This window comes from Ctenopharyngodon idella, chromosome 5, assembly GCF_019924925.1.
Source record: "Ctenopharyngodon idella isolate HZGC_01 chromosome 5, HZGC01, whole genome shotgun sequence".
Lineage (NCBI taxonomy): Eukaryota > Metazoa > Chordata > Actinopteri > Cypriniformes > Xenocyprididae > Ctenopharyngodon > Ctenopharyngodon idella.
In genome coordinates, this window is record NC_067224.1 from 44687768 (window position 1) to 44712415 (window position 24648).

The 24648-nt window shown below is 40.9% G+C and overlaps 1 protein-coding gene across 3 annotated transcripts in view; it reads left to right on the top strand.

Moving 5' to 3' along the window:
* The first annotated feature begins 2088 nt into the window (after positions 1–2088).
* The window catches only part of LOC127512278 (L-asparaginase 1-like), a 172063-nt gene continuing 149503 nt past the window's right edge, over positions 2089–24648 (top strand). For all 3 annotated transcript variants that reach the window (XM_051893053.1, XM_051893054.1, XM_051893052.1), the window contains exons 1-4: positions 2089–2355; positions 3753–3876; positions 14222–14333; positions 14595–14720. In XM_051893053.1, the coding sequence (XP_051749013.1) occupies positions 2208–2355; positions 3753–3876; positions 14222–14333; positions 14595–14720 (510 nt within the window). In that variant the 5' untranslated portion in view covers positions 2089–2207. The remainder of the gene's footprint in view (positions 2356–3752; positions 3877–14221; positions 14334–14594; positions 14721–24648) is intronic.

The following is a 24648-nucleotide window of genomic DNA, read 5'->3' on the forward strand; positions in this document are numbered from 1 at the left end:
ACATTGCTCTTTGTGTTAGGGATAGAATACTGACTATACTGACTATATTACTATATTAATACTGACTATACTAATATCTACAAACTTTAGGAATTATAGTTAAAGAAAGAAAGTGCAATGACCACATATATCCAATAGAGGTCAATAGGGACTTATTTCATTTTCACTTCATTTTTCTTGATGCTTTAACTTCTCACAACTTTTTGATATATATTTTGTGAATATATATTTAAACATTCTAAAAAACATTGAAAATCTGTATTTTTGTGTTTATTTTTGATGTTGTTTGATATATTTCCAATTGCTTTTGCAAATTATTATACCCTTAGCTGTGTGTGTGTGTCCATGTTGCTTTTGTGTTCTAGTATTAGTCCTTCATTTATGTGTTGTTTGAGAGAAAGGACCACAGGTGCTTAGAAGGTTTTAGTTTTCGCCCTGGAGCGTCGGTCAGAACGCAGGACAGGAGGCAGGAATCAGTTTGAACAGTTTACTGAACTTTCTTCAGCAGCACAGACATACATTAGACAGCAACGTTGCCACACTTTTACAATACAGGTGCAGATTTGCATGTAGCAGTTGCCACTCAGTTTATGTTAATGGAGATGGTAGGTTTACATCATAATCATGAGCATGTTGTGTGTGTGGCTGCAAATAAACAAAACAGTAATAAATGTTACATAAAGCATAATTATTGATGTCTATTAGCTTAACATCATGTCTAGCAGAATACAACAGCTTAACCAGGCTGAATCATAACTTATAATTCACAATGTCTTCACTTATTAATTTGTACAGAACAAATAATAATGTATCTGTTTAAATAATACAAGATCAACACCTAAATCTCTTACAAACAACGTGCATAAACATTCTACAATAACGTTCATCCTTGCTAACGACATGGCATGACTCATCAATTCTATCGAGTGGATTTATGACCCAAAAACTAAACTATATTTCTAAATATTCGCATAATAAATCTTAAACAAGTAATGAAAAATTAGAGACTCAATTTTCTCAAATGGACGCACACAGTTATTAATAATTAACCCAAACACTGCATTGCGACTTCTGAAACAAGTCTTCCTGTGGCGCAGTTGTTTTTGTCATGCGTATTTCTCATGCGCAATCACTTCCAGCACATCTACTAATGGCCAATAGATGGCGTTTTTACGCTACCTTTGTAACGTGTGTAAGTTTTTCAGATTTATGCCAGTTTTGTTGATTTTATTTGCCCATTTCTATAAAAATGCTCTCTGTTGCAGTCACACACATGAGTGTGTGTGTGTGTGTGTGTGTGTGTATGTGTATGTGTGTGAGAGATAGTTCGTTCCACTTTGTGTTTATGGTCTAGGACCAGACCGTTATTTAAATGTAGAATTTTTCAGATTTATGCCTTTTTTTTTTTCTTTCTTTTTTTTTTTTTTTTTTTTTATAAAAATGCTCTCTTGTTGCAGTCACACACGTGTGTGTGTGTGTGAGATAGAAAGTTCGTTCCACTTTGCGTTTATGGTCAAGGACCAGACCTTTATTTAGAAATTTTTAGATTTATACTGGATTTATTTTATTTTTTTGACAAAAGAAAAAATGAAAAAAAAATTTCATTGAATTTTTTTTTTTTTTTTTTTTTTTTTTTTTTAATTTTCCCATTCATTTTCAATGTGGGGTCTATCTGACCCAGAGGACCTTAAACTTTTTTTTTTTTTTTTTTTTTTTTTTTTTTTACACACCTTTAGAACAACCAAATCAAGCCCAGATTTTTTGTGCATGTTTAGATAGATTATTTAGGAAAAGTCACAGAGTCTCATGCCCCTGAGATGAAGGGAACCCTTTTTAAAAACGAAGGAAACTGTCAATGGGGTCAGCTGGACTGATTAAGGGTTAATATAGATTTACAGTAGTAGATCAAAGATCAGACAAATTTCGTGCATTTTGAAAAGCGGATGTTTAGGAAAGTGCTGCGGCAAGTTTTGTGCCATCTAGTGGTTCAGAGAAAAATAAAATCAAAGGCGCCTTTTCCCCCGCGGCGCCTTTAACCCCGTTGTACCCACACATATCGAGACTTGTTTGTACTTTATTTTCATATTTGAACAATTGAGACTTTTGAGGGCGGTCTTAGAGATTTTCAGAGGGAGGTGTTTGCCACCACCATATAAGTGAGTCCGATATGGCAGAATGGAAACACACCGGCTTCATCTTCAACAAGCATGTCTTCTCTGGGTCAAGCTCTTTCTCGAAGCAGGTTAAGTCGACCTGATGCGATTCGGGCGCTGAAATCTCCGCTCTACGAGTTGGAGGTGAGGGTGCTGGTTATATATACCGGCGGAACCATTGGAATGAAGGATTCTAAAGGAGGTAAACACTTTCAGCAGCGCTCACACACCTGCATGCATGAGAGTTTATATACGAATAATATTGTGCACTACGCAGTATTATGATGTGTTATGTTGTATAAGACGTTTAAGGGATTATTTGTTTGCTGATCTCATATATATATCTTTAGGATTATATGTGATAAATCTCAAACCAATTGGCATCTGTAAATAAATGATGCCCTAATTCCAATTTTTCTGAGCATGTATGCCATGTCTTAAATAACCTACAAGATTATTTTTAATAGGCCTATATAACTAAATATTATTTATTTATTTATTTCCAAAATATTTTTTGAACATAGCCTATTATATATCTCTCATTATGAACAAATGTGTTTTTATGTTCACATAAGTGTTCTTTAAAGTATTCTGATCTTGTTTTATGACTTAATTGGCAAATTCTATAAATAGAATGGTCAAATATTTGCCTGCTGTAAACAGCTCGTCTTTTCCGACATTATATACCATTTCCTGTACAATAGCCTACTGCTTGAATTGATTCACAAACATGGGTCTTTATCTTAAAAAAGTATATCTTATAAACGCTGATAAAAACCCAACAAACGTTTGGAGGTTTAATAACCGTTGAAAAGACGTCCATAGGACACGTCCCGTCATGGTTAAAAAATAGTTCCAAAATGAAATTTGAACGGGCGTCTTAATCAATCAATCAATCAATTACAGCTAAAAGGCAAAGTAACAATTATACATACAACCCCAGAGAATTGTTGACATGTACAAACGTATCTGAATGCATTTTTAGGAAATGTTCTGTGTTACAAATTTACCGATTTATGCCATCCAACCGCGACTATTTTTGGCCAGGGACACGACGTTGCCGTCGGACCAATGTTTGCTGGGAAGCGTCAAGTGTGAAACGCTCCTTTACCCGAGGTTAAAAACGGTGTTTAGAACAACGATGTAGCCTACTTTGTGTACAGTTTTTTATAATGTGATTGAAATTTAAACTGCACAATTATTGTGTTTATTAATTATTAGATTAGATTGAATAACCACTATCATACGATTAATCAATAATCGCGACAGGTCTGCAAATATTTATATTTTATATGTAAAGCGTTTTTTCATTTAACGTGCAGCATAAATAATATATAATTAGGAAAACTATACATTTTTATTCTACACTGTAAAAAGGGAACGTTGATCAAAATATCAAAATGTGCAAAATTATACTACAATTATTAGCTCAGTCGAATATTCAAGATAATCTTTTTTGGCTTCATTGCTGTGCGGAATTCTGGTTAACAGAACCCGTGGGATGCAAACATAAAAATCTATAAGTTTGTATGGTGGTGTGCATATGACTTTGGTGCATTTGTTCATAACTTTTTACAGGCTTTTCTTCTATATTTGCAGGTCTGAAACCAGAACCAAATGCTCTTTATAAGTTTCTTCACACACTCCCTATTCTGCATGATGAGCAGTACGCGGAATCTACAAAACTGTATGAGCGCTATCCGGAGTTCACGCTGGTGCTGCCGTAAGTTTCCACGCAGATGCAAACACATATGCGATCAAGTTAGAAGTTTGTCCTATTTATAGATCCAGACAAGTTGATTTCATCTATTTGTATACAAAATACAGGTTTGAATTGTTGGTTTCTTTTATTACAGTTTTCATGGAATAGTTCTCCCAAAAATGAAAATTCTGTCATTATTACTTAGCCTCATATTTTTTAAAGACTACGCACTGTTTTATGATATAAATCTAAAAATTAATATTTTTTAAAAATAAAATAAAGAATTGATTGAAATTGTATTAAAGCTCATGGAGGATGATGTTTCTTTCATTTTTTTCACATCTGAGAATATTACAGACAGTAAAAATGTGTGTTATTTTGACAGGAAGTCCACTCGTTCAGCTGATGCTCTGTTTCATCTGGTAGCATAATGTTTACCCATATGTAATTGAACATGTTTGCTGAACTCTGAACAAATTTGCTTGGTTTGTGCAGTTTATTTGCTGGATGGTCTTAGCGCAATGTACAATAATGTTTCACGTTATGAGAATGGCAGATGATTGATGGTAGATTCAACTGTGCTTCTTCTTTCCGTGTCAGCTGACAAAAACTTAATCCCGTGTAATTTACTGTGGCATTATTTAACGCCTGATGATGTGACTAAATGACACAGTCATATATATATATATATATATATATATATATATATATATATATATATATATACACACATACATACAAATCGCACCTTGTGTGTGTGTAGGGGGGATGGAATTTCCCCCCTTCTGGTCTATGTATCCCTGTGTCATGATCCTTGTCTGTGTTAACCAACAAAGGGGAGCAGCAGGGGAACATGAGGTGCACAAACAGAGGAGATACAGGGAACACAGACAAGGATCATGACACCGCCTCTGCTGAATTATTTTTATCCAAATTCGTATGATATGTCTAAACCCCAGTGATGGGTAGGTTTAGGGGCGGGGTTTGGGGTAGGTCATTTGTATGATTTCATACAAATTTGTCAACTCGTAAAATACGTACGATTTAGCAAAAAAACGTATGAATTCGTACGAGTGGGGTCGTATGAATTCTTATGAATTAGCCACCTCGTAAAATGAAGAATTCACACGCAAATGCGGCGGCGCGCACTGCATATTACTTTATTATCGTTTAGATAAAGTGCAAAAGAGACTACGAGCATGCACCGTCGTTGTTCTGTTGTAAATTAAGTCATGAAATTACCAAACATGCGATTAAAGCTGCCTCAAAACTGTGCATGCATGTATGTATTTCATACACTTCAAAGGTTCACACTTACAAATAATCAGATAGTAAATAGTATGAGTAGTAGTATGCGTATTTGGCATGCTGTCCGAGGAGAGGGCTCCGAGCTCGGTATTTTGGCCCGAACCCAGAGTACTCCCACCGCATTCTGGTTAGGAAAGTAACCAGGCAAGTGTGAGGAGACGGGGTGGTGAAGGGATGCTGTAAAACTGTCAAGGAATATGGGTGAGTCGACTGTGTCTATATATATGCTTTCACTCATGCTGATTGGGTAGATATGTTGATTACTGATTGCTAACAGCTGGCTGAAATGACGTGATTAGTCAGATTATTTGAACGTTGCTCCTCCCGAATTTTGTTAATAAAACATAATTTGTTGACATGATTTTAAAGCTATTGTTATCCAATTTGTTTGCCTAAAAACGCCTTAAAAATGCACATATGTACACCAGGGAAATCTACATTTTTGTGTCTCATTATTCTAACTACCGATTGATTTTGCATTCCTATCAGAAATTAAGAATTATTAGTGTCATCGTAAATAGTGGTGCAAATCTGACAAAGCTGTCTAATACTTAAAATCTCAAGGTTAAATCAGAAGATTTTTTATAAAAATGTTTTTTTTTTGTTTTGTGATGGTTGTTCACGAGTCTCTTGTTTGTTCTGAGCAGTTAAACTGAGCTCTGTACTAAATGAAAAAAAAAATGATATTCAAGCGAAATAAGAAAAATTTGGACCTCTTCATCCTGTTCAAAAGTTTTCACCCCCCGGCTCTTAATGCATCGTGTTTCCTTCTGGAGCATCAATGAATGTTAGAACCTTTTTTAATAGTTGTGTTTGAGTCCCTCAGTTGTCCTCAGTGTGAAAAGATGGATCTCAAAATCATTCAGTCACTGTTGTAAAGGGTTCAAATATGCAAAAGATGGTGGAAAACTGAAGAATTTTGGGGACCTGGAGATTTTTTTCTGAAGAACAGAGCTCAGTTTAACTGCTCAGAATAAACAAGGGACTCATGAACAACCATCACAAAAACAAAACAAAACAAAACAAAAAAACAGTCATAGATCATCCAGGCAACCACACACAGTATTAAGAATCAATGGTTCACAAACTTTTGAACTGGGTCATTTTAATAAATTCAGCTATTTCTTTGTCTTATGGATTATATGTAAACATCTTTTATGTAAAATATCTTAGTCAGGACAGTACTAAATAAAAAACATGCATTTTGTATTATCTCCCTTATTTTGTTAAAATTTTGCACATTTTGCACATCAACCGTATAAAATGCACAACACCGCTGTATGCTGCGTCAAAGTGACATGCGTACTCAGATGTAAACTATGGAAGGCCAAAAGGGCCAAAAACACAGGAATTTTAACACGTCAACATTTAACGCGTATTTCACTGATAATAATAATGTACGATGCTCTGTGTGTGTCTGTGTCAGAACATGGGAGCGGAGCTCAAGCTCAAACCTTTGTGACATGCTGGATCGAAAATATGTGAAATAAGTTATTTCTAGTCGACTAGTAGCAGTTCATTTAAGCCAATAGTTGACTAATCACATTTAAATTATTAATTTCTTAAGTACTGGAGAGAATAAACCATAATAATGAGCATTTACTAATATAGGCTATATAGCACTCAAGCGCACGCATAAAGCTTGCCATAAAGAACCGGCTAAAGTAATGATTATGAATGTGACAAAAAAAAAAAAAACAGCAAGGAGACATTTTAATTGTTTATTAATAAACTGATATTTTCTGAATCAGTGTCGGCTGCAAAGATGTTGACATTGCTGACTCTCATCATCTCCGCAGAGATGCACATTTCATTTGAATTAGGTCTACATAATCAGAGAGTAGCCTATTTCTTTTCGTTTTGAATTATTTCGTTTAAAAGTAGACATTTCACGCTTTCTATAGATATATTTCTCATGTCTGCGAGGCAAGCAGCCTATATGCTGAGTTTCAGTTCATTTAGCCTATAAAACGCGCTCCAGTTCACGTGCAAGTGATTGCGTCCGTGCCTCCATGTCAGGATTATATTGTCAGCTATATTTGCTTCTTATTTATTAAATCCAGGCAATTGGTTGATGAAACATTGATTAAAATTAAGATACAATTTTTACAAAACGAAATTCACTTTAAAGAAAGGCTTTCTACAAAACAAAACTTAACGAAGTGGTCAAAATCATGTCTGACCCACTCCATGTCTCCCGATATATTGCGCATCTTATGATGTTTTCTATCTTAGTCATGCAGTTCACTTTTCATAATCAAATAGCCGAAATTAAAAAATAACAATATAATAGGCCTATTTAAACATAAAGAAAACTTATTTATTTTATTTATAAAACGTTTTGCAACGTTTTGTTGGGGCTGAACGCAGCCCTGGAAACACTTTAGCAGTATCGAAGTCGTCATGTAGTTGGTTGAATTCTACAGGATGTCCGGGAGACGTGTGTGTTGCGTTCTTTAATGGTCTGCTTGGAAACAAATGCTGTGACTAGGGCTGTAGCTAACAATTATTTTGGTAATAGAGTAATCGTTCAATTATTCTAACGATTCCTCAAGTAATTGGGCCAGACCCCCTCCCCCTCCAGGCCCAGGCGCAGGCGCTGAGCCAGAGACAGATGCACTCAGTGCTTGGCATTTCAGATATTTAAATACACATAAGTACTAGTAACAATTCATTTAAAGTTTGTAAAATATACACTGATGTCTATGGAAGCTGCAGTAATAATCCTTTCCGTTATAATTAGACAACGCGTTATATTCATATCAGATACATATTACATACTGTGAGTAAGGCAAGCAACTATAAAGTTAACCCTGTTCTTCTCCCAATTCACCGGACACTTATATCCATCTGTGTATTTCGAAAGAAGTGTAAGAATTCAAGTGTAAATCCGACAGATCTATTCTCCTGACCGCGGCATAAACAAACATGGCGGCGCTCGTCGCGCATATAGCTCAACTACTAACGCGATCATTATAAAGGTGCTTGCACAACAAAACACTTTCACTTACACATATGGCTTAAAAATAAATCTATAATAGCAATAACACAATAAAAATGTATTCAAGTAAAGTATGAAAAACAAGTAATCGTATGGTTTTATTGAACAAAACTGTCAAAATACATAATGTATTGAATTGTACAACTAATGTTCTTTTTGTATTATAACAAATGCCTGCAGAGGGCGCCAGTGGCCAGACGATTGTTTTTACACTCTAAACGCGGTCTAATCCTTGTTTAATGTTGGCTTACAACATTTATTTCAACTGTCCAATTAATCTTAAATATTTGTCCATTTCTTTACAACAGGAATGCTACATCCACTGTAATTTCTTGAACAAGAACATGTGGACTTAAACGAGGGCTTAAACTATATTTTTAAATCGCGACGAGCAGTTAGCACAGTAGCATACTGTATAATGTATTCTCCTGCGTTTGCTAAAGTTTATAGATGACTTACTGTTACTGTGTATAGTTGTAGAAATGAGGTGTTCACGGAAATCCACAGATAAGGGTATTTTATTCAATGAAGGAGTAAAGGTACAACACAAACACATCTAACTAACAATAAGAACAGACAAGGAGTGCAAGGAGTGAGTCCATTATAAAGGGAGTGCTGATGATGAAGTCCAGGTGCAGGTGATGAGTGCTGATGGGGAGATGACGAGGAAGTGAGTACAGATGTGGAAACAGGAGGATTTTGGGAATTTGAGTCTGGGAACAGAGGGAACTGTGACATTACCTCTGGAGGCTCGGCAGGCCATGGCGGGTCTGGAGGCTCGGCAGGCCATGGCGGGACTGGAGCCTCGGCAGGCCATGGCGGGACTGGAGCCTCGGCAGGCCATGGCGAGTCAGGAGCCTTGGAAGGCCATGGTGATGACGAAACCCCGCCCATGAGTTCCCCACCCACGGGTACTTGGGCTCGAGGAAGGTCGGAGCGGGCTCGTCGAAGGCCGGAGCGGGCTCGTGGGTGACTGGTGAGAGGTCTGGAGACGGAGTCCAAGGCATTCCCTCATACTCAATAAGAAGTCCCAGTGGCACCAGTGTGGGAGCCGGTGGAAGCGAGGGCTCAGACGTGGCGGTGGCCAGCTTCTTAGGCCGTCTGGACCTCACGGTGGACCTCCTCTTTTTGAGCGGCTTGGGCTGAGGGTCAGACAAGGCCATAGGGGAATGCCCACTGGAGCGGTAGGTGGAGGAAATTGGCGGCTGGTGAACTAGCCAGGCCGCCTGTGCTTCTGAGAGGACCGGACGAGAAGAATGCGATTTCAATTGAACCTCTTTAATTTTGAACTCGGAACCATTTAAAAAGAGAATCAGATTAATAGACTCGACTAGGGAAAAGAGGCATTCAGGTTCAATATAACGAATCGTCTTCTCGTCCAGACTCCTCAGAAAGCAGGAGTTAAGAATTGCATCTGGCCAGCTCACCTTAGAAGAAAGCTCAGCGAATTCCTCCACATACTTCTCCAGCGGGCGGCCGTCCTGTCTGGCAGTCCAGAGACGGTCCTCCACTGAGAGCTGATGTCTGCTTTTCTTCAGGGGTACAGGAACAAGTAAGATACCCATTGTAAACCTTGTGGATCTCCAACGGTTTCGGTCTGTTCTGGAACTGTGACACTTACCTTTCAAATCTGATTAAATGTCGCGCATTGCGTTTCCAGATGAACATTAAAAGCAATCCAAACTCACAGCATATGCAGAGATGGAGTTTGAAACGCGCCACTCATGTAAATAACAGTTCACATGAAGCAGCATTTACTGCGAATGGAGCCGCATGAGACGCACATGGATAACCTACACATATGTAAATAATTACAGCACTTGTATATTAAACCTGCAGCACATACATTTAATTAATTCACAGCCTTTGTAAAGTCACAATAGCATTATGCTTTATTATGATTTTTAAACGGGTTTAATATCGTGCAGCCTTAGAAAACGGTCTAATAATGCGTTTCATGGATTCTCGTCCGTGGAAAGCGCCACTTCCAGTATTTTACCGGTTACTCGACACAGGCAAATTGAAATCGAGGATTTTTTTAAAATCGAGTATTCGAATTTAATCGAGGAATCGTTACAGCCGTACTCTAATTGGTTGCTTTTATGTCAGTCAAACGTCCTCTTTGGGGGTCCTTAGCCAATGAAAGCTGCGATAGAGTCCAGACCTTCTGCTGTCAGCCTGAAAGTCTGGCTACACGAGACTATGGTTACCCCGGAAACCGCCTAAACCAGGCGTCCAATAGGTCGATCGCAATCTACCGGTCGATCGCAAAGACAATGCTGGTAGATCGCACACAATTTTAATAAATGCTTTTGTTAAATTTTAATAAAAAGAAATATAACGATGCCCTTCCTTATCCTTTTAGTTTCTGTCGGACTTGCATTTGACTAATGAATTTTTACCAGGCAAGATTTTTGTTTATTCAGTTGACATGACAACTAGCCAGAGAACAGAGCGCGAAGACGGCTTCCTCCAAATACGCACGAAACAGCCGTCTCTGAAGTGGTATTATCTATTATTCTAGGTATTATCAGCTGGCCTGAATTCTGAGATCGCAATAGACGTGAAGGACTATAATGCATTAAGAGCTCGCTCAGGTACTGGGGAGCTAAACCATTTAGTGCTTTGTAAGTAATTAGCAAGATTTTAAAATCTATACGATGTTTAACAGGAAGCCAATGCAGTGTTGACAGAACTGGGCTAATATGGTCATACTTCCTAGTTCTAGTAAGAACTCTAGCTGCTGCATTTTGTACGAGCTGTAGTTTGTTTAACAGGCGAGCAGAACAACCACCCAGTAGAGCATTAGCCACATCAGCCATATCGCCCAGCCCTACTTTAAGCAATAGCTGCTGATACAACGGCAACGGCATTCTGGCGTTCTGTTGCACATGCGCAAATTTAACTGCTACTTCTTGACGTTTTACTGTAACCGTTTACTATGGGAGAATAGCTGATTTGCCGTAGTCGATAATACGTGACAGATTAGATAAGTAAATGTTATGTTCTATGGTTATGTGGTATTTTAGTTGTATCTGTATGTCATTTAATGCCAAAAGCAACCATTCTCTTGCTTTTATTTACATGTAATGTATTGTTTACTATGTCAAATGACTAAATGATTCACGCCATTCTCTTTGTTGTTGCTTAGCGATTTTTGCGTTCTTTAGCTACGGCAGTTGACAGTTTACTTCCGGTCGCCGTTGCCGTTCCATCAACAGCTGTTGCTTAAAGTCCCTATGAATCCGTTTGAATGGCCGACTTCGCATGTGCTCCGTCAGTTGTGATTGACACCAGTTTAGACATTGGCAGCTGTGTTTTGTCGACAAAGATTATGTAAAACTGTCCGATTCTATACAGTGCAAGTCATCAGAAGAAGGTAAATGGCTATTGTAATCTGTTGTAAGTGTTTTGAGTTTAGTCTTAAAATTGAAAATTGTTAAAATTGATTTTTTTTTTTTTTTTTGGGTTGGTAGATCTCATTTAGTTGATCATTTTAAAAGTAGATCATCAGGCAAAAAAGTGTGGGCACCCCTGGCGTAAAATGCTTTAAACAGCCATTATTATTATTTTTTTTGTTTGTTTGTTTGTTTAATTATTATTATTATTATTATTATGATTATTATTATTTTTGTATTCGCAATGTTGTTCATCACAGCACCAAAGGGTATCTATTATGCAAAATTCACTTTTGCATGGTGTATGGCTATAAATGTGTGTTGGCAGTGTGTGTACACAACCACCCTATAATGATAAAAATCCAACCTCTCCTTTTTTTTTTCTTTTTTTAAATCCCCATAAATCATAAGCAGTGTCTCTGAACAAGCCTTTCCAGATCCCTGGCAGTGTGATGTCACATTAGCCACAGGCCCCGCCCACGAATTTTGACAGACACTCCCGTTTTAACATAGAACCGCCCTGAGCGAGTTCACAGCCAGTTGCACAGTCCGCCATTGCTGCACTGCCGAGAACGTCTCCCAAGCGTTTTAGGTGTTCTGTAGCTGGATGGATTAATCCACATAGCTCTCTCCATTTACTCCCTAAATCTGAGCCGCTGAAGACAAGTTGGATTAATTTTGTTTTCGAAGAAAATGCTCCCTCAGCTCTACTGAAATTCGTTTATGTCTGCGTGAATCATTTCACACCAGACTGCTTTTTGAATGAATGTCAATACAAAGGGACAATATAAAACAGTTGTGCTAAAATTTTGTTACTCAAGGATAGATCAGTACAAACTGTTCGTGATCCAGCTTACAGCCTCCAGAGTGATACGGCAGTAATGAAGGTGAGAGCACTTTATTACAGTTCATCGGAGTTGATTTACGGATATAAAGTTTACCAGTTTATTAAGCACCACCCGAAAAGGCATAAGGTCTTTATATATTTGCTTACTGTTAGTTGTAATGAGTGTTTCTGTGTAATTCACTGTATATGTTGATGATAATACAAGGGAGAGAGAGAGAGAGAGTTTATGGATAATTTTTAATTCACACTTACACTGTGTTTTATTAAGCTCTTACAGTGATTTTCTAGACTGAAAGCGGTCGCTTCATCTTTTGTGTGAAGTACAATAAACGTCATAAAACTCATCAGTAAAGTCGAACAGGGTCCGGTACAACAGGCTAGTAGTAATATCCACTATATAGAAGGCAATATAAGTTATAACAGTAATTGAACTAAACTATACCTGTTCTATCTCCTTGCAGCATATATTCGCAGTTTCTGACATTATAGTGCGTCCTGACTGAATCCTGACACCAGAAAATCAGCTCTTGAAGCTCCGCCCTCTTAGGCCGAGCGCAGCAGCTCATTTGCATTTAAAGGGCACACACTGAAACAGCGCATTTTTGCTCAACCCCAAAAAGTGGCAATTTTAACATGCTATAAAAAAAAGATCTGTGGGGTATTTTGAGCTAAAACTTCACATACACACTCTGGGGACATCAGAGACTTATTTTACATCTTGTAAAATGGGGCATAATAGGTCCCCTTTAATTATTCTTCCGACTCTTAGACTAAATTTCTAAATGCTACTCTACCTAGACTGTTCAAGCTACATCTGACTCAAATTGCTTTATCTTTTCAGACTTACGGTTTTCCTAAAAATGCTGATTAAAACTTGGAAAAATCCCAGTGACTTTCATTGACGGAATGTTCAAATGAGCCAAGACTGTTCAAACTCCACCTGACAAAATTCAAATTTTGACAGTTGAAGAGGCTCATCAGGCTCCGTTAGCTGCCATTCTATGTACTATTTCTAAGCAATTGAGACTCATTTAAAGGCCCGCTGAAGTGGAACACGCAGCATTATTCAATGTGTTGACGTAATTTCAACTGAAACAGAAAGACAGGGCAATATATCGAACAGGCCCGCCCCGTTTTTAAAATAGCCAATAGCGTTTTGTTTATATCACAGCTCGGCCAGAGCCATTAAACTCGGTAAAACCTCTGTTTCCCTTTAATATCTAACCATTTATCCTCCTAATCTCCTCTATCACTTTAAAATCAGGGTGCGAATTACACAATGGCCTTTCATTTCATTCTAGTTTTTATTTTAACTAGAAGTGTTAAAGGGAACTAATGTGAAGGTCGTAAGTTCAAGTGATTAAAATGTGTCAAAATTCGTAGAATGTGACGCAGACTACAAAAGGTGTTGTTTAGCAGGTTGCCGCTGAACTTTGTTTCTTATACTTTGTATGAAACAGGAAACAGTGCAGTATTAGGGGCTGTACTCCTGTTTACAAATAAGGAAATGTTTATGTTGGGAAAAGGATGTGATGTTTGGAGACTATATATTGAAAACATTGTAACACAAGGTTTCCACACCTCGGGTGAAGACTTTCTCGTCTTTATGTTCTGTTTTTTATTCTGTATCTTATTAAACCGAAACCATTGTATTTGGTGATTCGTAAACCTCTCTATAACAAGTCTCAGAGTGAATTCCTTTTAGAGGTTTTTCAATGTTTGGGTCTTTTGGTTTTTTTTTTTTTTTTTTTTTGTAGAATAAACTTTAAAATTTTGCTGTATTTTAAACATGTTCTCTTTTTTCCACCTCAGTCTCTCCAAACAGAAACCAAGGGTTGTGTATACCATTTTAGAGTACTCTCCCCTCCTCGACTCCTCTAATATGACCCCAGATGACTGGGCCAAAATTGGAAAAGACATTGAGGTGCTTCCCTTTTAACCATGTTTATGTTTATGAGTTGCAGGCAACTGATATAAAACAGTCACACTGAGACATGACTGAATATACTGATTTGTGAACAGAACTGATCTGATCAATTATTTGTTTTTTCTTTGTTTTATTTGGAAATTTGTAATTGTAGATGATCTTTGAATTTCTTGAAGGTAGATCAGTGAACAGTTCTTTAGTTATGTCAAAATCACTAGATTTCAAAGATTTTCAAAGTTTGTTCATCCATGTTCACAGAAATACTACGAGCAATACAATGGTTTTGTCATCCTGCATGGCACAGACACCATGGCTTACACCGCTTCCGCCTTATCCTTCATGTGTGAGAATCTGGGAAAGCCTGTCATCGTCACTGGCTCACAGGTAATGTGACATTTTCAATTGATAATTTACTCACCTTTGTGTGACTACTCATACTGGACCAGTGTGTTGTGATTGGTCAACTGCTTTGAGTGTGTTTGGGAAATGTCCCACCCCTTACCATAACTGTCAGTTTCAACACACTAGGGCCTGGTCCCAAATGGCACTCTAAACCCTCACGGTCTTCCTCTGAGTCTAATGATCTATAAAATTCAAATGGAAAACCGTCAGGACCCGGATTCTTATTAAAAGGGGTCTTTGTAATTAAAATGTCCAGTTCTTCCACGGTTATCTCACCCTCACAAACTGCATGACTATCTTCACTTTTAGCTGAAATAAATGTATCTACCTTAGAGAAAACTTGAGCGGAAAATTCAGAATGAAAAGAAGTATAAAGTCGTTGATAAAAGTCAGCTACAAACTTTGAGATTTTGCCTTCATCGGAAGTGAGAGTACCATTAATATTAAGGGTTGAGATCCTTTTTAACTCACCTCTTCTTTTTTCTAAATTAAAAAAGTATGTAGTCCAAATTCTAACAATTTTGCCCTTGATCTGATGAATGCACCTTGATGATTGCAGAGCTTCTCGACTGCTTTGCCTTAGAAAGTTGTTTACTAAACTGTATAGAAAATTTTCGGCACTCATACTTAAGAAGTTCCCAATTTGCTGTAGCAGAGTCTGAACTAACTTTAAATTTCCCAATAATATTCTTAATGCCTGCACAATATGAAGAAAGTTTTAAAAACAAAGTATTCAGTTTCCAGTATCCTGGTTGTCTCTGAAAATGTGTATGCTCCTCAGATATTTCAAGATCGATAGAGCATGATCAGTTAGAGTTTCAGGAGAAATAGTACAGGAATTAATAAAGGGAACTAGCCAGTCAGATATTGTAATGAAGGGTCGGCAGAATGGGGATCCATTTGCAGCTTTATTAGATTAAACACCAAGGCAGACAGGGGCAAAGGCAAAGAAATACACAGGAACAGGCAATGGTCGAGGCAGGCGGCAGACAAACAGTAACGGGTCACAGGCAGAGATCAGGGCAGGCGGCAAGCAAACACAGTCCAGTAAACAGGCACAGATCAGGGCAGGCAGCAGAGAATCAACAGTATTAAACAGTCCAACAGTAACAGAATAAACAATCCACAGGAAAACGCTCAGAAATGATCACCGGGGCAAATCAAGACTTCGCGGTGAGTGTGTGTGTGTGTGTGTGCGGCTTAAATAGTGAGAGCGTGATGGGGTGCAGGTGTGTGCGCAATCAGTCCCAGGAATGAGGGCCTATGGGAAACGTAGTCCGAATGGGAACAGTCAACATTCGGGTGATGGCTCCCTCCGGTGGTGCGGAGGAGGAGGCAAGGGAGCCACATTTGTGACAGAGCCCCCCCCCCCTGCGAGCGGCTCCAGACGCGAGGAAGCGGGCGCCGGGGTCTACCACGTGGTCGAGGGGCCGGTCTCTCCGGATGCGCTCGATGAAACTCGTCCACGAGTGATGGGTCCAGGGTGTCATCCGTATTGACCCAGGATCGCTCCTCCTGGCCGTACCCCTCCCAGTCGACTAGGTATTGTAGTTTTCTACCCCGGTGCCGGGAATCGAGTAACTCTCGAACCTGATAGGCTTCCTCGCCTTCGATCATCAAGGGCGGGGGGTCGTGGGCCTCGGCTCCCTCCGGCTCTCCTCTCGGACCACCAGAGGGTTTCAACAGCGACACATGGAAAGTGGGAGAAACACGGTAGTTAGCAGGTAAGTCAAGACGAAATGATACAGGGGTAATTTGTTTAGTAATTTGAAAAGGCCCTACAAACCTGGGACTGAGTTTTTTGCATGGGAGTCTTAGGCGCAGGTCCCTTGTTGATAGCCAGACCCACTGCCCCACGGCGTATTCAGGGTTGGGGCGACGATGTCGATTGGCCTGTATTTCTTGTCTCCTCACAGCACGTTGAAGGTGATGATGGGCCAGGTCCCAGGTCTCCTCGCTTCGCTGCAACCACTCGGTCACCGATGGCAGGTTGGACGGCTCCCCGGACCAGGGGAAGAGAGGCGGTTGAAAGCCCAGGACGCACTGGAAGGGTGTAACACCAGTGGCAGGTTTCCGCAGAGAGTTTTGAGCGTACTCGGCCCACAATAGATAGCGGCTCCACTCTGATTGATTCTGCTGACAGTATGTGCGTAAGAATCTGGTGAGTTCTTGATTCATGCGTTCGGTCTGTCCGTTGGATTCTGGATGGTATCCTGAGGTGAGGCTGACGTTGATGTTTAGCTGTTTGAAGAAGGCTGTCCATACCCGGGACGTGAACTGTGGACCCCTGTCAGACACGATGTCCTCTGGCAGACCGTAGAAACGGAAGACGAAGTTGCATAGGGTCTCTGCTGTCTCGAATGCTGTGGGGAGCTTGGGCAGTGGTATGAGTCGGCATGCCTTGGAGAAACGGTCGATTACTGTGAGGATCGTGGTGTGGCCACGGGATTCAGGGAGGTCAGTGACGAAGTCGATGGCTATGTGGGACCAGGGGCGTTGTGGTATGGGCAGCGGTTGTAATAGCCCTGCTGGGGCTTGGTGTGGAGTTTTGGAAGTTTGACAGTCTGTGCACTGGTTGATGAATTGGGTGGTGTCTGCTACCATGGTGTCCCACCAGAACCGGTTCTGTAACAGATGTAAGGTGGCGGTAATGCCTGGGTGGCCTGAGCTGGGGAAATCGTGAACTTGATGGAGCAGCTTATTACGGAGGTGCACAGGGACAAAAGTGCGGTTAGGTGGACTGGTTGGTGGTGGTGCAGTGTGTTCGTTGGCCTGTGAGATTTCGGTCATGATGTCCCACTGGACTGGGGCGAGTAACAGTTTGGCAGGGATAATGCTCTCCTCACTCTCCGTCCGCTCCACCACCTCTGCCTGGCGAGATAATGCATCTGCCTTAGCGTTCTTTGAACCGGGTCTGTAAGTTACTGTGAACTGGAATTGGGTGAAAAACATGGCCCATCTTGCCTGCCGAGGGTTCAGACGCTTGGCAGATCGGAGGTATTCCAGGTTTTTGTGATCTGTGAGTATGGTGAATGGATGTTGTGCTCCCTCCAGCCAGTGGCGCCACTCCTCCAACGCCGCTTTCATAGCCAGAAGCTCCCGGTTGCCTACATCATAATTGCGTTCTGCTGCCGACAACTTTCTGGAGTAGAACGCACATGGGTACAGTTTTGCTGGATTACCTTGGCGCTGTGAGAGTATAGCCCCGATGCCCGTGCTGGAGGCATCGACCTCGACCACGAATGGGAGCTCTGGGTCTGGGTGGCGGAGAATGGGTGCAGAGGTGAACCGCTCCTTCAGAGCTTGGAAAGTGTGCACTGCTTCGTGGGTCCAGGAGAGGCGTGTGGATTGTCGCTTAGTCATGGAGGTTAGGGGCGCCGCAATGCCACTGAAGTTTCGAATGAATCGCCTGTAGAAGTTGGCGAACCCCAGGAATCGTTGCAGTTCTTTCAGCGTGCGTGGTTGCGGCCACTCCAGCACCGCCCTCACTTTGCCCGTCGTCCATCGCCACCCCCTCCTGACTGATGACATACCCCAGAAATGAAGTAGAGGTACGATGGAACTCACACTTCTCCGCTTTGGCATACAATTTGTGCTGGATGAGTCGCTGCAGAACGGCCCGGACATGTTGGACGTGTTCTTCGAAGGTTTTGGAGTATATGAGGATGTCGTCGATGTAGACGATGACCCAGCGATTAAGCATATCCCGAAAGACGTCATTGATGAATGATTGGAAGACGGAAGGACTGTTGGACAGCCCGAACGGCATGACAAGAGTTTCATAGTGGCCGGTGGCAGTGGAGAAGGCCGTCTTCCACTCGTCACCCTCTCGGATGCGAATCAGGTTGTAAGCGCACCGGAGGTCTAGTTTAGTGAAGTGCTTGGCTTGCCTTAGCTGTTCCAGGGCTGCGGGGACCAATGGCAGAGGGTAACGAAACTTAACTGTGATATCGTTCAGTCCACGGTAGTCTATGCAGGGTCGAAGACTGCCGTCCTTCTTTTTAACGAAGAAGAAGCCAGACGCTGCCGGAGATGTCGAGGGTCGGATGAACCCCTTGGCCAGTTCTTCCTCAATGTATGCTTTCATAGCTGCCGATTCTGGTTGAGACAGGGGAAATATTCTGCCCTTGGGGGGCGTGGTACCTGGAAGCAGATCGATGGCGCAGTCACTGGAACGGTGAGGAGGTAACTCGGTCGACTTGCTTTTGCTGAAAGCAACCGCCAGATCAGCATACTCAGCGGGAATGTCGGCCTCGCCATGGTTGGGCTCGTGAATTGAGACGGCCTGGACTGGTATGGGTGTGATCTGTTTCAGACAGCGCTCGTGACAGGTGGCGTCCCACTGAACGATCTGGCCCTCCTTCCAGGAAATGAGCGGGTTATGAGTTCTGAGCCATGGAAGACCAAGGATAACTGGATTGTTGGGTGAGTGAATTACGTAAAATCGGATGCGTTCTTGGTGAAGTACTCCCACTTGCAGTGTGAGTTCAGCGGTGATGTGCGCTATCCTTCCTCCTCCGATTGGTCTCCCATCTAGCGCCTCCACTGCCAATGGAGAATTGCAGTCCGTTAATGTGATGTTGTGTTCACGGATGAATGTGTCTGACATGAAGTTACCCGCAGCCCCAGAGTCCAGAAGTGCGTGCGTGGTTACACATAGGTTATTCACTGTGACTTGAATGGGTATTTTGAGGCAGTTGAAGGGATAGTCGGTGGAGAGTGGAGGACTCACCGCTTTCGGGTTGGATGGACTGGGTCGGATGGGGCAGTTGATCTTGACGTGGCCTGCTTGGCCGCAATACAAACACAAATGAAGCTGTCGTCTCCTCTCCCTCTCCTCTGGACGAAGCGGGGTGTATCCGAGTTGCATGGGTTCAGACGTCGGAGTGGTCAGAGTGGGCAGACAGGCTGAGCATCGAGACCGGAGGAGATTATCGATGTGAATAGCCAGTTCAATGAAATTGTTGAGTGATTTTCCCTCGTCGCGACACGCGAGCTCGGCTTGAAGCTCTAATGACAGTCCCTTGCGAAACAGCAGTTTCAGCGTGTCTTCGACCCAGTTTGTTTGTGCGGCGAGGGTTCGGAAGCTGAGAGCGTATTCGGCGGCTGTGTTGTTACCTTGAGACAGCGACAGCAGTTGATCTCCCGCGCTCTTGCCTCCCTCAGGATGGTTGAAGACCTCTTTGAAGTTTTGCAGGAAAGCCGAGAAGGTGGGAAATACAGATCCATCCTCTCTCCATACAGCCGTGGCCCAATCCAGCGCTCGTCCCGTCAACAGAGAGCAGACCAAGGAAATCCGACTGGACTCGGTGGGATAGAGAGTGGGTTGTTGGTTGATGAACAGCGAGCATTGTAGAAGAAATCCCTTACATCTCGCGGGGGTTCCGTCAAACTTCTCCAGGAGTGCGAGGCGTGGATTTACGGCGGGAACGGCCGTGAAGGCCTGGCTGGCGGGAGCTGCTGGCGGTGGCGTGGCGGCCTCGGTGGCGTCGAATCGAAGACTCTGTAGAGTTCTCACCAGCTCCTCGGTAAGTGAAGTCAAACGATTCAGTTGGTGTTGGTGTACCGCGAGCTGGTTGGCCTGGGCGGACAGCTCGGTGGAGATCTGCATTATTGCTGCTGGATCGCTGTTTGGCGAAGTCTTCTGTAATGAAGGGTCGGCAGAATGGGGATCCATTTGCAGCTTTATTAGATTAAACACCAAGGCAGACAGGGGCAAAGGCAAAGACATACACAGGAACAGGCAATGGTCGAGGCAGGCGGCAGACAAACAGTAACGGGTCACAGGCAGAGATCAGGGCAGGCGGCAAGCAAACACAGTCCAGTAAACAGGCACAGATCAGGGCAGGCAGCAGAGAATCACAACGGGTAAACAGTCCAACAGTAACAGAATAAACAATCCACAGGAAACCGCTCAAAAATGATCACCGGGGCAAATCAAGACTTCGCGGTGAGTGTGTGTGTGTGTGTGTGTGCGGCTTAAATAGTGAGAGCGTGATGGGGTGCAGGTGTGTGCGCAATCAGTCCCAGGAATGAGGGCCTATGGGAAACGTAGTCCGAATGAGAACAGTCAATATTCGGGTGATGGCTCCCTCCGGTGGTGCGGAGGAGGAGGCGAGGGAGCCACATTCGTGACAGATATAAGCCAAAGGTCTATTCTAGATTTTGGTGACATGTCTGCTTTAAACCATGTAAATGAGGAGATACTGTTTCCATGGACATGTCTGTAAGCATCCAGCAAATAAAGACTGTTACAAAAATCATTTATAACTAAATTAAGGCAATTAACATTGAGTCTTGGGGGGAATCTATCTAAATGCAAATTAGGAGCTTCGTTAAAATCCCCACCCACAATAAATGCTGCTGAAGGAAATTTTAGACTTAAAGCAAGCAATTTTGTAGACAAAGATTGGAAGAGAATATGGTAAATTAGAGCTGTTAAAGCCATATACATTACATAAAAACAGCCTCTCCTGACTGAACAACGGCTATTATCCATCTGTCCTCTAAAGAACAGTGTGACTCAAGAATTTTACCACTAAAATTATGGTTAACTAAAATTATAACTCCCCCTGAGTGAGTAGACCCATGTGAAAATAAAGTCTTACCTCCCCACTGTGCTGACCAAAAAGACTCATCATTAACACTAGAATGAGTTTCTTGTAAAAATAAATAAATAAATAAACATCTCTTCTTTTAGAATTACAAAATAAAAATAAAGCTTTTCGTTTAGTAAGATCACGAATCCTCCGAACATTAAGAGAACAACAAGTAAAATTAAACATTGAATAGGAACAAAAAAAAAAAAAAAAAAAGAAAGAAAGAAAGAAAGAAAAGAGCAATCTGCCTTAGGGGCAAAGAAGATAACTAGGTGAGAAGGAACAAAGCGCAAACCATTGCTGTGTTCGAAATCGCCCCCTATACCCTCATTCACTATTCCCTACATTAGTCCACTAATATAGTCCACTTGAAGAAGAGAATGAAACGAGTGAGTGAATTCGGACACTGAGTGCACCGGAAGGGCTGCCGATTTTGCATAGTTTGTGATGCTGTTTAATAATCTTTTGAAATGTAGCAAACTGGCAGCTCCAGTAGTAATGAATATTTATGTTGAACTAGCATGTTCAAATCTTTTAAACGAATTAATGATTAATTAAAAAGGAATTTATACCTGTATGATAATGCTGGACCAGCGCGGTTTGGAAATGAATGGATGATTGATTCAGCTGCGGGCGCCATCTCCTGGCGTGACGCGGGAATTCATTCAGTGCGCGACTCTCACAGTGCATTATGGGTATTCTCTAGCCGTTGAGCGTGCATCGGATTGAATGAGTGCACTCAACATCGTCCACTATGGTTTCGGACACCACTACAAATGGCTGTCCCCTCAAATAGTGCCCTATTTAAGGGTATAGGGGGCGATTTCGGACACAGCCCCTATCTCTTTAACCTTCCATATCAAGCATCAAATGTACGGAAGCCCTAAACGGCCATGGATTATTATTATTTTTTTTTCTATCTTGTTTTCTCGTGATCACGACTTATTTTCTCGTGATCTCGAGATAACAAGTTGTTTTCTCGTGATCACGACTTAATTTTCTCGTCATCTCGACATAAGAGTTCTTTTTACAATTATTGATTCTGAAACACTGCACCCGAATTCTACTGTTGCTATAGAAACGAACACAACTTTCATTCGCATCATATCGACGGATAAATCATGCGCTCTTATATCTTGTGGATATTTCAGCAAAATGTTTACTTTGCTTAATAATAAAGTTTACAATAAATAACTACATATAGGCTAATCAATCACTTTTCAATAAATGTACGCTAAACATTTTATGTGTAATTTACATGTTTAATAATCAACAGAGCATTCAACATCTCAAGTGCAGACGGAGTGCCTTCAGAAAGATGCCAGATTATTCTATAATTCTAAAAACTTTTAAAACTGCTTGGATTAAACCCACTTTATTGTCCTCATTCGCTTGAAATAAAATGTATATTACATAACGTGTTTGTTATTTTTATTCATCATGTAGGATAGGCTGTGATATCATGTGCGTTAAACTGTCTTCCTCCTCCTAGCTCTTCCACTAAAAAAGAGGTGCAATACTCCAGATTTCCAAAAAAAAACAAAAAAAACAAAAACAAAACTTTAATCCAGTTGATATAGGCTAAAACAATCTTGGGATGCTGTTTGGGAAGAGTGTTTATGTGTATGTGTGCAGACCCGGCGCCAGACACAAATTCACGGACGGGCAATTCATTTTTTCAGGGGGGCACAAATGAGATCAACCTCATTGCATAATAACATTAATTATGAATTAAATGGACAAAAAACAAGGAAGAACTGACGTACCACTCCATTGACGCAATACAACAGAGTCGTAAAGATTGGACCTAGCCTCCTGTGGCCTGTTGCATGAAGCTAGTTGAACAAACTCTGAGTTTCAGAGTAGGTTTGGAGTAGACAAATCCAGATAAATCCAACCTGGTTTAGATCAGGTCAACTGACTATATCAATGCATGTGAATCAAAGAAATAAACCAAATAATTAATATAGTTTCACAAAGAGCTCAAAAGAATACATGTAAGCTTAATCTGTTTAAAAGCTTTATATATTATGCATGTATTATATTTATTTCAATTTAAAAGCAAAGTTTAATATTGTCAACCTAATTATATGAATATGTAATTAATTATTCATCATTTTAATTTATTTAATATAAATATAATGAATAATTAACAGCAAATGTTGAGAAATTTTGTCTCCAAAATGTTTTCACTATAAACTGATTTAATTTGGAGCGAGAGATACAGGGGGAGTGGCTTTATTGCATCAGATACGTGTCACTTACTCACAGCTGATTGGTCGAGTTTGGGTTTGCGATCTCTAACCCAGAATAAAACCTGCTCCAGAGCAGGTTAGCCGTGTAGCATAAGTTACCATAGCAATGAACCCCGCTAAAAACCAATCCACCTTCATAAACCCGAAAAACCAGAGTTTGCTCAAACTAATCTTGAACTTACCTGGGTAAAAACTGAAACCGGCTTTGTGCAACAGGCCACTGAAGCTGAAACAGGTCACAGGGCTCGACATCAACGCTTGTCCAAATGAAAGAGAATTTTACTTGCCCGACCGGACAAGTAGCCTAGCCTGATTAAAACGCGACAATGATTCTGCATCATTTAGTCTAAATGGCGATCGATAGTGCATTGAATGAAGCTAACAAGGATGCACTGCCTCTCTCGAGGAGAAATCGAAACAAATGAGCGCAGCAAACACAAAGCGAGTTAAACTTCGTTAACATACTGCAGTAAAAATAAAAAAAATGTGGAGTTTTTATAACATGATACAGTTAAGCAACATCACATGACCAAGAGTGCTGAATACCATCACGATTGAAAATGTACTGATGACAGTTCAATAAACAAGTAGCTAATTAATATTGAGTCACTTACATTTTAGACGCAATATTGGCTGTTTTTGTTGTTTCAGCAGCGAAAATAGTTCAAAGATCACAGCAGAACCATAACGCCTCAGTCTCACGGCAGCACTCAACCGTGTTTTCATTACTGAATGATTCAGCGTTTTGAACGAATCGGTTGAATCAAAGATTCAATGACCCATTCAGAAACAACTGCCTCATTCTTGATGAATCAGCCGTTTGAACGAATCGTTTGAATGAATGACTCAATGACCCGCTTAATAAGACCGCTTATCACCTGCCGCCACCTACTGGCGGTTTAGTTTGTTTAAAAGTGTCATTCTTTCCAACATTTCTTATTTGTATATGCAAAAAAATATTTAAAACAATCTCAGTTCGCAATCTGTAAATTATTTAATGTAAATTATTCAATTTGATTGGTAACAGCCCTATAGTGTCTTATTCTAATTTAATTT